The sequence below is a fragment of the Hippoglossus stenolepis genome, chromosome 3 (assembly GCF_022539355.2).
Source record: "Hippoglossus stenolepis isolate QCI-W04-F060 chromosome 3, HSTE1.2, whole genome shotgun sequence".
Lineage (NCBI taxonomy): Eukaryota > Metazoa > Chordata > Actinopteri > Pleuronectiformes > Pleuronectidae > Hippoglossus > Hippoglossus stenolepis.
Window position 1 is genome coordinate 23,174,770 of NC_061485.1, and position 13,780 is coordinate 23,188,549.

At 42.2% G+C, this 13,780-nt stretch overlaps 1 protein-coding gene across 1 annotated transcript in view; it reads left to right on the forward strand.

Annotated features, from left to right (window-relative positions):
- dnah1 (dynein, axonemal, heavy chain 1) overlaps positions 1-13,761 on the forward strand; it is a 30,741-nt gene extending 16,980 nt beyond the window's left edge. Inside the window, exons 50-76 of the mRNA XM_047339328.1 lie at positions 405-596; positions 768-878; positions 1,420-1,605; positions 1,697-1,888; positions 2,018-2,185; positions 2,299-2,490; positions 3,188-3,319; positions 3,469-3,594; positions 3,742-3,861; positions 4,143-4,292; positions 4,396-4,556; positions 4,817-5,042; positions 5,184-5,379; positions 5,546-5,697; positions 5,818-6,014; positions 6,125-6,269; positions 6,537-6,695; positions 7,123-7,254; positions 7,710-7,880; positions 8,069-8,248; positions 8,474-8,650; positions 9,313-9,483; positions 9,764-9,894; positions 11,379-11,523; positions 11,999-12,205; positions 12,330-12,564; positions 13,085-13,761. Of these exons, the coding sequence (XP_047195284.1) occupies positions 405-596; positions 768-878; positions 1,420-1,605; positions 1,697-1,888; positions 2,018-2,185; positions 2,299-2,490; positions 3,188-3,319; positions 3,469-3,594; positions 3,742-3,861; positions 4,143-4,292; positions 4,396-4,556; positions 4,817-5,042; positions 5,184-5,379; positions 5,546-5,697; positions 5,818-6,014; positions 6,125-6,269; positions 6,537-6,695; positions 7,123-7,254; positions 7,710-7,880; positions 8,069-8,248; positions 8,474-8,650; positions 9,313-9,483; positions 9,764-9,894; positions 11,379-11,523; positions 11,999-12,205; positions 12,330-12,564; positions 13,085-13,206 (4,476 nt within the window). The 3' untranslated portion in view covers positions 13,207-13,761. The remainder of the gene's footprint in view (positions 1-404; positions 597-767; positions 879-1,419; positions 1,606-1,696; positions 1,889-2,017; positions 2,186-2,298; positions 2,491-3,187; positions 3,320-3,468; positions 3,595-3,741; positions 3,862-4,142; positions 4,293-4,395; positions 4,557-4,816; positions 5,043-5,183; positions 5,380-5,545; positions 5,698-5,817; positions 6,015-6,124; positions 6,270-6,536; positions 6,696-7,122; positions 7,255-7,709; positions 7,881-8,068; positions 8,249-8,473; positions 8,651-9,312; positions 9,484-9,763; positions 9,895-11,378; positions 11,524-11,998; positions 12,206-12,329; positions 12,565-13,084) is intronic.
- Positions 13,762-13,780: the final 19 nt, after the last annotated feature.

Consider the following 13,780-nt stretch of genomic DNA (forward strand, 5'->3'; position numbering starts at 1 on the left):
AAAGATAAAAATTTGATGATGAGCACATGTGGTGTTAATACATTTATCATTGAAGTTGTAAATCTAGAGTGGCCACAAGAAAAAGGATTGGTTAAATAAATAATTTGTGAGTAGAGAAAAGGGTTTCAACATAAGAGAGGGAAATGTATTGTTTGGAAATGAATTTGCCCCATAGTGTAACTGATGATAGACCATGGTAGCCTCTGCTAAACATTCATCTGAATATGAAGAGGAAGATGAAACATATTGACTGCACTCCGATGCAACATTAACAGCACATATCACAGCAACAATGATGAATTATCCTAATCAAACAACTTTTTTAAGTTTCTGCAACTTTATTTTTTACTTGTGGGGTAAATATCAAAAATACTGAAGAAAACCTTTTTGATTCTCTTCTCCAGACAATGATGTGTGTAAAGATCCACCAGATGGTAGCCAGGAAGTGTCAACAGTACCTGGCTGAGCTTTCACGCTACAACTATGTCACACCCAAGAGCTACCTGGAACTGCTCCGAATCTTCTCAGATCTAACCGGACGCAAGAAGCAGGAACTGTGCGGTGCTCGTAAGCGCATGAAGACCGGTCTGGACAAGGCAAGGCCCTTGCAAAAAAAACAAAAACAAAACAATAACTCTTATTGTTTTGTTTTTGATGGTTTTAATCTCCCCTCACTTGAGTAGATATGGTTGTTTTAATAGTAGAGATTAATGTGGTACTTCTTAATTAGCACTCTTTTCTGACAATGATTCTCTGTGGTCCTGTAGCTCCTGCGCACAGCAGAGGATGTGAGCAAAATGCAGGAGGAACTGGAGACGATGAGACCTCTTTTGGAGGAAGCCGCTAGGGAAACTGAAGTCACCATGGAGACCATAGAAGTAAGGAAATGGTTACAGGGTTAGAAGCAATTGAGCAACACACAAAATATATACCTTTTTCATGCATTCTCCTGGCACTGATGACACTTACATATTGCAGTGGTTACTAAACTTCCTGGAGGATCACAAAACAACAACATAGGGGTCAGGTGGTGATTTCCAGAAATAGAATATAATTATTTTTTAAAAATCATATTTTAGGCATAATTATAACAAAAGATTAGAAATGTAGTCAAATATAGAATTCTATGTCCCCACATGACCCCTAAGGTGATTATGACAGATTAGTGACCACACTAACAGAAAGTAAGACTTTTTTTTTTAACTAGCTCAAATCAATGTGCTTCAACCACTTCTGGGTTAAGACGCGTCACATGTCTCTGACAGTCATTTTTGGGGTTGGGGGCTAAACAGTCTGGGTGCTGCTGACATGTTCATCCCTCTGTACATATACAAATGTTCAGGTTTTCTTGATAATCCTAACTGAACTGTATAACCTCTGCATTTTGTGTGTTCTGTGTTTGTCATTTTATGTGGACAGAAAGACACAGTGGTTGCAGAGGAGACCCGGAAGTCGGTGCAGGCAGAGGAAGCAAAAGCGTCAGAGAAAGCTCGTATTGCCGGCGCCATCGCAGCGGATGCTCAGAAAAATTTGGACGAGGCTCTGCCAGCTCTGGATGCTGCTCTCACCAGCCTCAAGTCACTCAATAAGACTGACGTCACTGAGGTCAGAGATTTTGATAATGATTGATGACAGATAATCTCCAATTACCACTGCACTGATTTTAATGATTCTTGGGACTACATCTTTTCCATAGGTACGAGGATTGCAGCGACCTCCCCACGGGGTGAGGCTAGTTATGGAAGCGTTGTGCATTATGAAGGGCATCAAACCTAAAAAGTTACCTGGAGAGAAGCCTGGCACCAAGATCGACGACTACTGGGAATCTGGAAAAGGTCTATTACAAGACCCTGGCAAGTTCCTGGACAGTCTGTTCAAGTATGATAAGGTAAGGCACAGAGTCTCTACAGAACATGATTATTGCCTCATTCAGATTTTATTGTAGAATTTATAGCTCTCTATGTCTCAGGTGTTGACACTGATGTGACGCGTCCTGTCTCTCTAATCATTTCTGCAGGACAACATCCCAGATACTGTCATCACTTTAGTCCAGCCCTACATAGATAATGACGATTTCCAGCCAGCCTCAATTGCCAAGGTTTCCAAAGCCTGTACGTCCATTTGCCAGTGGGTGCGAGCCATGCATGTATATCACTTTGTGTCCAAGGCTGTGGAACCAAAAAGGGTAAAAAGTCCTTGTTGAGCCGTCACCTTATTTGTGACACCAATATATTTAAATTCATGTCACTTCACTTAAGAGTGTGATCTAAACATTGAAAATGTTTAATGTTTGTGCAGCTAGCTCTCCAGGGGGCCCAGGACGACTTAGCAGAAACCCAGATAATCCTGGATGATGCCAATGAAAAGTTGGCAGAGGTGGAGGGCGGTATCGCCATTTTACAGGCCACGTACAAGAAATGTCTGGCCAAGAAAGACGAGCTGGACAACAAGTATCAACTGTGTGAGGCCCGTCTCGTCCGAGCAGACAAGGTCAGAAGGAGGGATAAGATAAGATAAGACAAAACTTCCTAATTTAGCGTTACAGCAGCTCAGGAAGGAGAGCAGAAAGGTGGTAGACCAAAGTTTGAAATATCAGTACCCTAAACCAGTGAGCTTGAACGTAATAAATGTTCAAAAACCAATCATTTAAGTCACGATAGTAGTAGATATAATATAACTATAATTTAACACAGTACGCTCAACATCTATAATTTTTTTCATCAAGATCCATAAATTATTCTCTGAGGAATAAAGGAAAATGTTATAGCATCTTACTATTTTACAATGTTGGAAAAAGTGAAGGAAAAAATTCCTGGATCTGCCCGCTGACCTGGATCAAAAGAAATGTCTGACCCATTCCACATCCTTCCACCACATTTTGTGGATATCTGTCCAGTAGTTTTTGTGTAATCTTGCTTAAAAACAGACAAGCCAACCATCAAAAAATGGACAGGGGTGACAGCTTTGTGGCGGGGTTGGATATATTATGGACCTCACATAAGAAATTATTTTATACTGTAGCAGAAAGCAAATACAGAAATTCACGTTCTGTAACAAGCAGTATTTGCTCTTACAAAACAAAGACAAAAAAATGCTAAACAATAACGAATAGTGTTTTATATCAATATATTTCAATATATTTGCCTGCTCTAATATTCATAGTGGCTACATGCATGTTTTTCTGCAGCTTATTGGCGGACTGGCAGATGAAAAAGTGCGCTGGAGGGAAACGGTGCAACATCTGGATTACATGGTTGAAAATGTAGCCGGCGACGTGCTTCTATCTGCAGGATACATAGCGTACCTGGGACCCTTCACTGTAAGTTGGTCGTAACTCAAGACGTTTTGTTGTTCCAGTAGACAAAACTAAAAATCATACCAACATTTTAACGTAACTTTAATACTTCAGTACAATCAGTGCAGCATGTTTGCGTAATTTGCATCAAGATTAATTGTTTTTATGTTTAGGGAGAATACAGAGCAGCCATGGCAGATGAGTGGCTGCATTGCTTCAAAGAACTAGGTGTTCCACACACTGACGAACCCAACCTGATCAGCACTCTAGCAGATCCAGTCAAGATCCGCTCCTGGCAGGTCAGATCCAGCCTGTCGTCAGCTGACCTTCAGGGTCAAGGCCTATTAAGACATCTTCATTGTTAATTATCAAACCAACCAACTGCCTTATTTTTCTTAGTCATTGACATACATTTTCATTGTATTTTGTCTTTTCTGTGAGCATAGATATCGGGTTTGCCTAAGGATAACCTCTCAGTGGAGAACGGTGTGATCACTCAGTACTCTCTACGCTGGGCTCTGTTCATTGATCCTCAGGGACAAGCCAACACGTGGATCAAAAACATGGTGAGGGAGCTCTCTTCCTGTTCTGATCTGACCACAGCTGCTGAAGGTGTCAATGAGACAAAAGACAAAACAATAGCCAATACCAAGATTTTTATATTTTTCTCCACATCACATGTATAGTTACCATTGTAATTGTTGACCAGTACCAATATTATAGATGCAGATATAATAGAGGTTCTAGTACAGTTTAGTCTCACTTACAACTTCTTCAAAAGCTTGTCACTAGCTGCAGTTATATTTGATTCACTGCTCATCCACACTTGCTTCCTGTTATTACCCAGGAGCGTGACAACGGGTTAGAGGTTATAAAGCTCAGTGATCGGGATTTCCTACGCAGTCTTGAAAACACAATTCGCTTTGGTAAACCCTGCCTTCTGGAGAACGTAGGAGAGGAACTGGATCCTGCTCTCGATCCTGTCCTGTTGCAACAGGTATGTATACACAAATCTGTTACAAAGGAAAAGAACTTGTATGCTAGTGTTGTCCGAATATCCACCACACATGGGTCTGCTTAACTTACATTATGGCTCTCAGACGTTTAAGCAGCAAGGCAGCATGATGCTGAAACTGGGAGATTCCGTCGTCCCTTACCATGAAGACTTTAAGATGTACATCACCACTAAGCTGCCAAATCCACACTACTCTCCAGAGATCTCTACCAAAGTCACCCTAATCAACTTCACCCTGTCACCCAGGTAACACAAAACTGTTTTACACAACTCTGCTCTAGAACCAGATGTGTAGATAACAGACGTATAAAGCATATACACAGAACTGTTCTAGATATGATTCAATATTTTTCAAATATCTTCAACGTACAACTGGAGACTGAGAGGTAAGCATGCAATAAGGGGTTAGTATTTTTATCAATGGTAATGTAAGTTAATGTTACTGACCACCCACTCTCAGTCTGACTGTAAGTGTTTATGTAAAAGGGTGTTCTGTGTGTATTCAGTGGTCTAGAGGACCAGTTGCTGGGCCAGGTCGTGGCTGAGGAGCGTCCAGACCTGGAGGAGGCTAAAAACCAGCTCATCATCAGCAACGCTAAGATGAAACAGGAGCTGAAAGAAATTGAGGATGAGATCCTGCACCGGCTCAGCTCCACAGAGGGAAACCCTGTGGACAACGAGGAGCTCATCCAAGTGCTGGAGGCTTCCAAGATCAAGGCTGGAGAAATCCAGGTCAGACAGTCCAGAGCAGTTTTTTCTTCTCTTGAACAACTCCTTGTAAAACCTCATATATGATTTTTCAAGTGATGTGTCATTCAACGCATAAGCTACCATTGATTTTCTACCAGTAATACAAGCTGATTTTACTGGCAGGCAAAAGTGATGGCAGCAGAAAAGACAGAAGTGGACATTGATGCCACCCGTCTGGAGTATGTGCCAGTGGCTGTGCGCTCGCAGATCCTCTTCTTCTGTGTATCGGACCTGTCCAGTGTTGACCCCATGTACCAGTACTCTCTGGAGTGGTTCCTTGGTATCTTCATGACAAGCATTGCCAACTCTGAGAGAGCAGGTAGAAATAAATCACACAGTAAATTATGCTCTCTCTGGTTGTGTACTGAGAATTGTGCCTGTGCAGATGTAAAAACTTGACACTAATTCACGACACTGAAACCAGATTTTTTTTAAAAAAATGTTTTTGTTGCTAACGACTCTTTTCTGGACTTTTCCTCTCACAGACACAGTGAAGATGAGAATTGTCAACATCAATGAGTTTTTCACCTTCAGCCTGTACAGCAACGTGTGTCGCAGTTTGTTTGAGAAGCACAAACTTATGTTCGCCTTCCTCCTGTGCACTCGCATCATGATGAATGAAAACAAAATCGACATGGTGAGCAACAGAGGAGTTTGTAGCTTCTTACTGTCTGTTTGCTGGTCTCCTTAATATTCTCTAACTAATTCAAATACACAAGTTGAGTTAACACTCGTGCGCTTAATGAATCTGTGTCAGGCTGAGTGGCGCTACCTGCTGTCTGGAGGGATGCCTGCGCAAGAGCTGACCAACCCAGCGGTGAGCTGGCTGTCGGAACGCGCCTGGCAGGACATCCTGAGCCTCAGCGCTCTGGACAGCTTCAGCAAACTCGCAGAGAGCTTCCCCGAACATCTGCAGGGCTTCAAGAGGATTTTTGACAGCAGCCAGCCTCACAGGCAAACATTTAATAACCTCTTTTGTTCACAAAAACACACTTCCCCTTCATTTATATTGTGCAGAAGCTGCCACAGCCCATTTAACAAGGTGTGGTTATGTTTGCCTACAGAGAGGCCCTCCCAGAGGAGTGGGACACGGAGCTGGACTCTTTCCAGAAGCTGTTGATCCTGCGCTGCTTGAGGTCGGATCGCCTCATTCAAGGCCTGCAGGACTTTGTCTCAGCTCAGTTGGGACAGCGCTTCATAGAACCTCAGGTCGAGAAGCTGCCCTCCTGTTCTCCCTTTTTGCCTTTATGCTCATGTTAAAAACAATATTCATGTAGTGACAGAGATATTCTTATCGCTGTGATTTAAAAGTGTGGAAACATTAATGCAGTAATTACTGCTCCATTTGTTTTGGCTGGGTCAGCAGCAGTGCAAACAATCTTTAATGTTTGCAGTATAGAATGAACTTTTGCTCTCTTGTATGTGGCAGCAGTATTTAAGGCTTATTAGTCCTTCTCTCTCTCTGTCTCTCCACAGACGTCAGACCTGTCTGTGGTGTTCAAAGAGTCGTCCACCTGCACTCCACTCATCTTTGTCCTCTCCCCTGGCACCGACCCCGCTGCCGACCTCTACAAATTTGCTGACGTCATGCAGTTCTCCAAGAAAATGAGTGCCATCTCTCTGGGCCAGGGCCAGGTCAGATACTCTCTCTGCACACTTTCCAAACGCAGCAATTGACCTCTCAAAACAATGATATGACCTCATGTGTAGGGTTTAGGATAAATACAGGCTCATTGTAACCAGCCAAACATTCTCCCAGCAATATACTGCCCCTGTGGCTGTTTAGTAGGTATTAGCATCTGTTTATCACATTAGTTGTAATTATGTGAGTTAGAATTCTGGAGAGTGCTAAACTGTTGCAACATCCTGTCCTCGGTTTCTGTCTTCATTGCACTGAGAGCTCTGACGCCTTCCTGAACGTTTCCTGTAATTGTGCGACCATGTCGATTTTTAGGAAATGTAAATGTTGGAAACCTCATGTTAACCCGACTGCTTTTGAGCCAACTCTTGTTGTTGTTGACTCCACATCTGCCTTTCCTCTGCTGCTGAACGTGTAATGCAGGGCCCCTGGGCTGAGATTATGATGCACGCTGCCATGGAAAGAGGTCACTGGGTCTTTTTCCAGAACTGTCACCTGGCACCCAGCTGGATGCCGGGGCTGGATAGACTCATCGAAAACATCAACCCAGTAAAGGTCAGAAAATACGCACACACAAAAAAGAGCATGGGCATACACATACAAACACAAAAAAACAGACTCAGTGTGTTGACTTAAACCGCACCGCGTACCTACGAATTAGATGGTTTCAATTTCCTCCTTTGCTCCTAATTGGCACTTGTTTCCGATTCGCACCACATTTGTCTGTTCGAATCAAAGAGAAAACTAACCGAGCCCAATTAACCCAAACCCACCAGGCATTGTGTTTTTTGTGTCTGAACCCGACCAGATGCAGTTAATGTAAGCTGCTGTTTGTTGTGTTTCTTATTTTCCCCAATTGCAGACATGTGCAGTGTATAAAATCAGCTCAGCCAACATGACCCGACTCGAACCAGAATATCATTTCAAAGTTTTGTCCGAACCCAGTCCGGAGGGGCTCGGGTCAGTAATCCACACACTAATGAACATCAAATGTCCAATCTTCTCCGTAGGTGCACAAGGACTTCCGTCTGTGGCTCACAAGTCTTCCCAGCAACAAGTTCCCAGTGTCCATTCTCCAAAATGGTTCCAAGATGACCATCGAGCCTCCCAGAGGCATCAAGGCCAACCTACAGAAAACCTACCTGAGGCTAACGAATGATTTTATCACCTCTTCCACCAAGGTCTGTCTCCCACCCAGTCACCCTCCCATCTCCTTATCATTTACTTTGGAATAGAAAATCTGCCTCTTTTGATCAGTGTTATTTTCTACTTTAGTAGCGTCTTGTTGTACATTTGAATGATACTTTCCTTTGAAGAGCAGAGTTATTTCCAACTTAATCCTCTCCTTGCTTCTCATTCTATTCCTCAGATAACAAGCTTCAGGTCTTTGCTCCTGTCTCTGTGTCTGTTCCATGGAATTGCTTTGGAGCGCAGGAAGTTTGGCTCTTTGGGCTTCAACATTCCCTACGAGTTCACAGACGGAGACTTGAACATCTGCATCAGCCAACTCAAAATGTTCCTGGACGAGTACCAGGACATCCCATACAAGGTGGGGGAGAGAAGGCTGGTTTCTATGTTCAACTACTTGTTCATAAATATTTGTTTTAAAGCCACCATTTTCCATTTTATGTGTTACTGTGTTTTTATGTATCATTATGGATGGATAAGATATAAGCTTAGAGATAAAATAAACAGGGCATTTAATAAGTTTTTTTTTCAATCAGATAATGTGTGTTCATCTCTCTGCCCCCCTTCTTGTGCTCCACCTGTCCAGGTGCTGAAATACACTGCAGGCGAGATCAATTATGGCGGCCGTGTGACAGATGATTGGGACAGACGATGCCTGCTCAGTGTGTTGGAGGATTTCTATTGTCCTGCTGTTCTCTGTGATAATCATGCCTACTCCTCGTCTGGAGTCTACCAGCAGATAGACACAGGTCTGGATCTCAAGGTAAGCCATCGGAATGTAGACAGCATTCAAGAAGTCATGATAAGATCAGTGTATTGACCTTTGACTACATCTGTTGGTTTACAAACCTCATGTGATACAAGGCAGTCATTAATGACACATGATATGAGCTAAAACATACTATTACGATAAGAAGATAATGTTTTAATAAGCTGAAACAGCCTCAGCAATATTTACGAACTACATTCAAGGGGTTTATCAAAAAGCAAAATAAAATTTGAATTGCAAGTTCACATTTCGATCAAAATAAACTGTCACTTATTCGTCCCGTTTATATTTCTGTTTAAAACAAAAAAAGACAAATTAGAAAAAAACGAGTTTTAGATTAGATTAGTTTTAGTTTTCTTCATTTTTTCTCTGAGGAGTTCACAATAACAAAAACCTTTCTCTCTGTTCCTGCTGCTGCTCACAAAACATGGAAATGTAAGATGTGAGACTGTAAGTATATGTCATGTTGGAAAAAAGATAATTACAAACATCTGCAGTCACACGGGAGGAGACGCTGTACGCGTTGAGTCCAGGCAGGTTAATAAGATTAAAAATAATGTTTTAAAACGTCACATATACATCGAACCCCGTGGCTAGCAAACTAATTGATGACTAATTGGTGTCAGCGAGTGACTTGACCTGTTTTCTGATCCCAGGGTTACTTGGAATACTTTCGTGGTTTGCCCATCAACGACACACCTGAGATCTTTGGTCTCCATGACAATGCAAACATCAGCTTTGCCCAGAATGAGACCTTCGCCCTGCTGGAAGCCATAGTCTGTCTGCAGCCGCGAGCTGTGTCTGCCGGGGGAAAAACTCCAGAGGAGGTGCGGATATTGATTGATTTTATTTCCTTTGCTCTTCTGTTTCTGTCTCTATCAATGCTCATGTTATCAGTGTGTACATGGTAATCATTAAATACCTAGTTACCAGATACTTTTACCATTATTTACATTATTAGCTGACTACACAGACCGATACCTGTGGAGTAGCCTGTCGGGCATAAAGTTGTTATGAGTATAGATTTAATTGCAACAATCTCTCTCTCGAGGCCTTGACTGTTGGCTGAGACCTGTTATGTTTCATTTTGGATTTCTGGTACCGCAGATAGTGAAGGAGATCGTGGCGGGCATCGCTGAAAAGATCCCTCAGCCTTTCAGCCTCCAGGAAGTGATGGAAAAATACCCGGTCCTCTACGAAGAGTCCATGAACACAGTGCTTGTCCAGGAGGTCATCAGGTAACCTTACATAGGGATCACACAGCAAACCACATTGCATGTCTCCTTATTTCACTCTGCTCGGTAGCTGCTCAAGTCAAATATTCCCTCAGTGACAAAGTAGATTTGATCTGATCTTACACTTAGAAGCAGGACAAGAAAAATGTCGATTTTCATCAGCAACAGTGGTAAGGACAACAGCTCCCTTGACCCATTACTTTAAGACATCATCGAAATTCGTCTTTTGTTACTGTTTTGATAGCGAGACCCCCAGCAGCCTAAGATACAAAATGTACATTTAAATTCCGATAATGTTAATTGTACAAACATATTTTCATGACAGTAACATGCCATACTGGGATCTGTGGATAAGTGGATCCCATGCACACATATTTGAAATATTTTGATAAAAAGCTCATTTAGCAGGAGGACACATCTGGGATTCTTTGAGATCAGAGAAAGAAACTGTGCTTCACTGAAAGCCTCTTTGACAATGTTCAGCTTAGTGTGAGGTCAAGTAGCCAGAATAGATCTGTGATTCTGCCAGTGTATATGTACTATTATTTCACTTCTCAGGTTAAGAAAATAACAATTAAACGTGAAACTAGTAGTGTAATGTCTTTATTTGAGACAAGTTGAAGCTGAAATTGTAGCCTTTATAAGTCTCAGCTCGTAAGCATAATTACATGTCTTTGTTATCACACTGTAATAACAGCTTTTTCATTTTGCTGTGTGTGTGTGTGTGTGTGTGTGTGTGTGTGTGTGTGTGTGTGTGTGTGTGTGTGTGTGTGTGTGTGTGTGTGTGTGTGTGTGTGTGTGTCTGCTGTAGCTTGTCAGCAACTCGTGTAAAGTGAGTTTGGGATGACAGAAATCTCTGAAACTATTTTCTAAGTCATCTTTTCTTTGGTGTTCTAAAGGATCACATTGATTTCACTATTATGAAATCCATTTGGCCACTAATAACTTTATAATAATTTCAATTTAAATATTTACCATCGCCAAGGAGGTTGTGTTTTTGTCCATGTTTGTATGTCTGTTATTTAGCAGGATTGTGCAAAACCTACTGGACAGATAACTATCAAAGGGTTAGAAACTATGAATAAGTAGAATGGCACTGGGTAGAGTGTTTACCCTCCACAGGGCCCGACAGTCCTCTAATGAAAGCACATTTGAATTCACTAGTTCCCGATGTTTGGGGGGGGATCTGCACCAAATCGCACAAACTCATACAATTCAAGATCCATGAATTATTCTCTGAGAAATCAAGGAAAATGTTGTGAAGAGAATTCATGGATCTCCACACAAATTGAATGGGTTCTTCCTTGGGTCTTGCCCACTCCTCCACAACATTTCCCAGAAATCTTTTCAGTTGTTTTTGCGTAATCCTGCTAATTAACAAACAAACCCACAAATAAACAAATGGACGGGAGTGAAAACCACCTTGGCAGAGGCAACAATCCGATATGAGGCCAGTTTAAATCATGAGTTTGTTTTGTGTCTCTCAGATATAACAAACTGCTGGAGGTCATCGGTCAGAGTCTTGGTGACATTGTGAAGGCTCTGAAGGGTTTAGTGGTGATGTCATCAGAACTGGAGTTAATGTCCAGCAGCCTGTTCAACAACAACGTGCCCAACATGTGGACGGCCAAGGTAAGACAAACTCACTTCCATTATTATCCTTCTGACCTTTCCTATCGCTAGCAGGAGCCAGTGGTCAGACACCGTGTCTCAACCTCTGTGAAACCCTCTGTTGTGGAGCAAACTGCACACAAAACAGTCATATGGTGAAGGTTCATTAAAAGAAAATTCATCACAAAATGTTCATATCAACTTTGTTCTTTTAATATTATCTCTTTCTTCTCAATTCCGACTTTAACTCGTATTATTGTAATCTTATTTCAGAAATCTCTGAATATTTATTTCTTCAATATGTAATATCCCATCGTACCGTTGACAGTGTGGCTCTTCCTGCGATTTTTAAAGAGAAACCCTGACTCAAACTGATATTCTGATTTCTCGCCAAATCTGACAAAGACATCACATTCATTGTTTAGTGCTCTAATAATTTTAGGCTCCGCTTTCTAAGGACACCTTTTTGATTGGCTGTGTGTCTCCGTCCCTCCAGGCCTACCCCTCTCTGAAGCCTCTGGCCTCTTGGGTGTCAGACCTGCTTCAGAGGATCGCCTTCCTGCAGACGTGGATCTCTGATGGCATTCCACCTGTCTTCTGGATTAGTGGCTTTTTTTTCCCTCAGGCTTTTCTCACCGGAACCCTCCAGAATTACGCCCGCCGCTGCGGCGCCTCCATCGACACAATTGGTTTTGATTTTGAGGTCAGACAGTAAGCCAGTGTGTCTGGCAGTATATGTTACTGCCAATATTTGTATTTCACAGTGAAAATATACTAACTTATATCAAGTATAATGTTACAACACAATGTAATCCCTCTGCCCACAGATAATAGTGAAGTCAGTGTCAGAGATAACAGAGAAACCAAATGCTGGCTGCTACATCCACGGCCTTTTCCTGGACGGCGCCCGCTGGGACAGCGAGGCAGTTCAGCTCACAGAGTCCAGGCCCAAGGAGCTCCACACAAAAATGGTTGTCATCTGGATGAAACCCAAACCCAACCGCAAACCTCCGACCTCCGGGGTCTACATCTGTCCCATCTACAAGACGCTGACACGTGCCGGTCAGTACGCAAATCTGTAAAGATTCTCAGTCATTAAGGTCATGGTATCTTCATGAGTAACACAAGTGTATAGGCAACTGACAACACAAGCAATTCCAGTTGCCTAAGTACACTTGTAAAACTCCAGAAGAAGTCTGTGCACACAGCATCGCAGCAAGTCTGGATTCATCTATATTACAACAAGCTTAGTTTAAAAAAGCAAACGTTAGTTTTCACCCATGTCTGTGGATCTGCTGCTCAGGTTAGGAACTCTGTCGGTGTGATTCTGTGTTGGTGTCCACTCGCTGGAGTGTTTGTGTGCATCTCCTTTTGGTGGTTTTATTACTCACCCAAAAATAGACTCCAGTTAGTATCCCGTTTCACGAAGGCGTCTGAAAATGCAGCACTGTATTTTCCACTCGCACCACACAGCCAACACCTTGTGCTGGCACGTGAGAAACACGCAAGCACAGGCAAGGAAAAGTACAAACTGCTTTCATACCTTCTTTATGTCACTGAACTGCTCTGTGTGCTTTTGTAGGGACGCTCTCCACCACCGGCCATTCCACCAACTACGTGATCTCAGTGGAGCTGCCTACAGATCAAATTCAGAGACACTGGATCAAACGGGGAGTCGCCCTCATATGTGCACTGGACTACTGAACACAAACACACACCCACACCCACACCCACACAAACACAAACGCAGATGCTTTCTTTATGTTAACAACAATTTCGTTTGTGTAATACACAGTTTTTGACTATTCAATACTAATGTAATATTTTCATTACCTCTGCCAACGAGGTAATGATTACATCTGCGTCTGTTTATTTATGTGTTTAGCAGGATTACGCAAACACTACTCAACTGATTTTTGTGAAATTCTGTGGAGGGGTGGGGCATGACTCAAGGAAGAATTCATGACATTTTTCGAGGAATTTTTTTTATCACTTTATCTTGCATCATGCTATAAGGAATTTTGTTGACATTTTCCTTGATTTCTTAGAGAAACATTTTTGAAATAAAAGAACTATCCTGATCAAAAAACAGACAATGTTAATGGGACTGATATTTATGAGTGTGTGCAATTTGTTGTAGATCCAAATAAACATCCAGATATAGTGACTTTAAATGTGGCTTCGTGAGGGTGCTGCTGACCCTCGGCAGAGGTTTGCTCTCTGCTGAGTGAAATTCGAGTTTATCTTCTATTGCTTTGCTGAAAATCTGTTTCAGTCT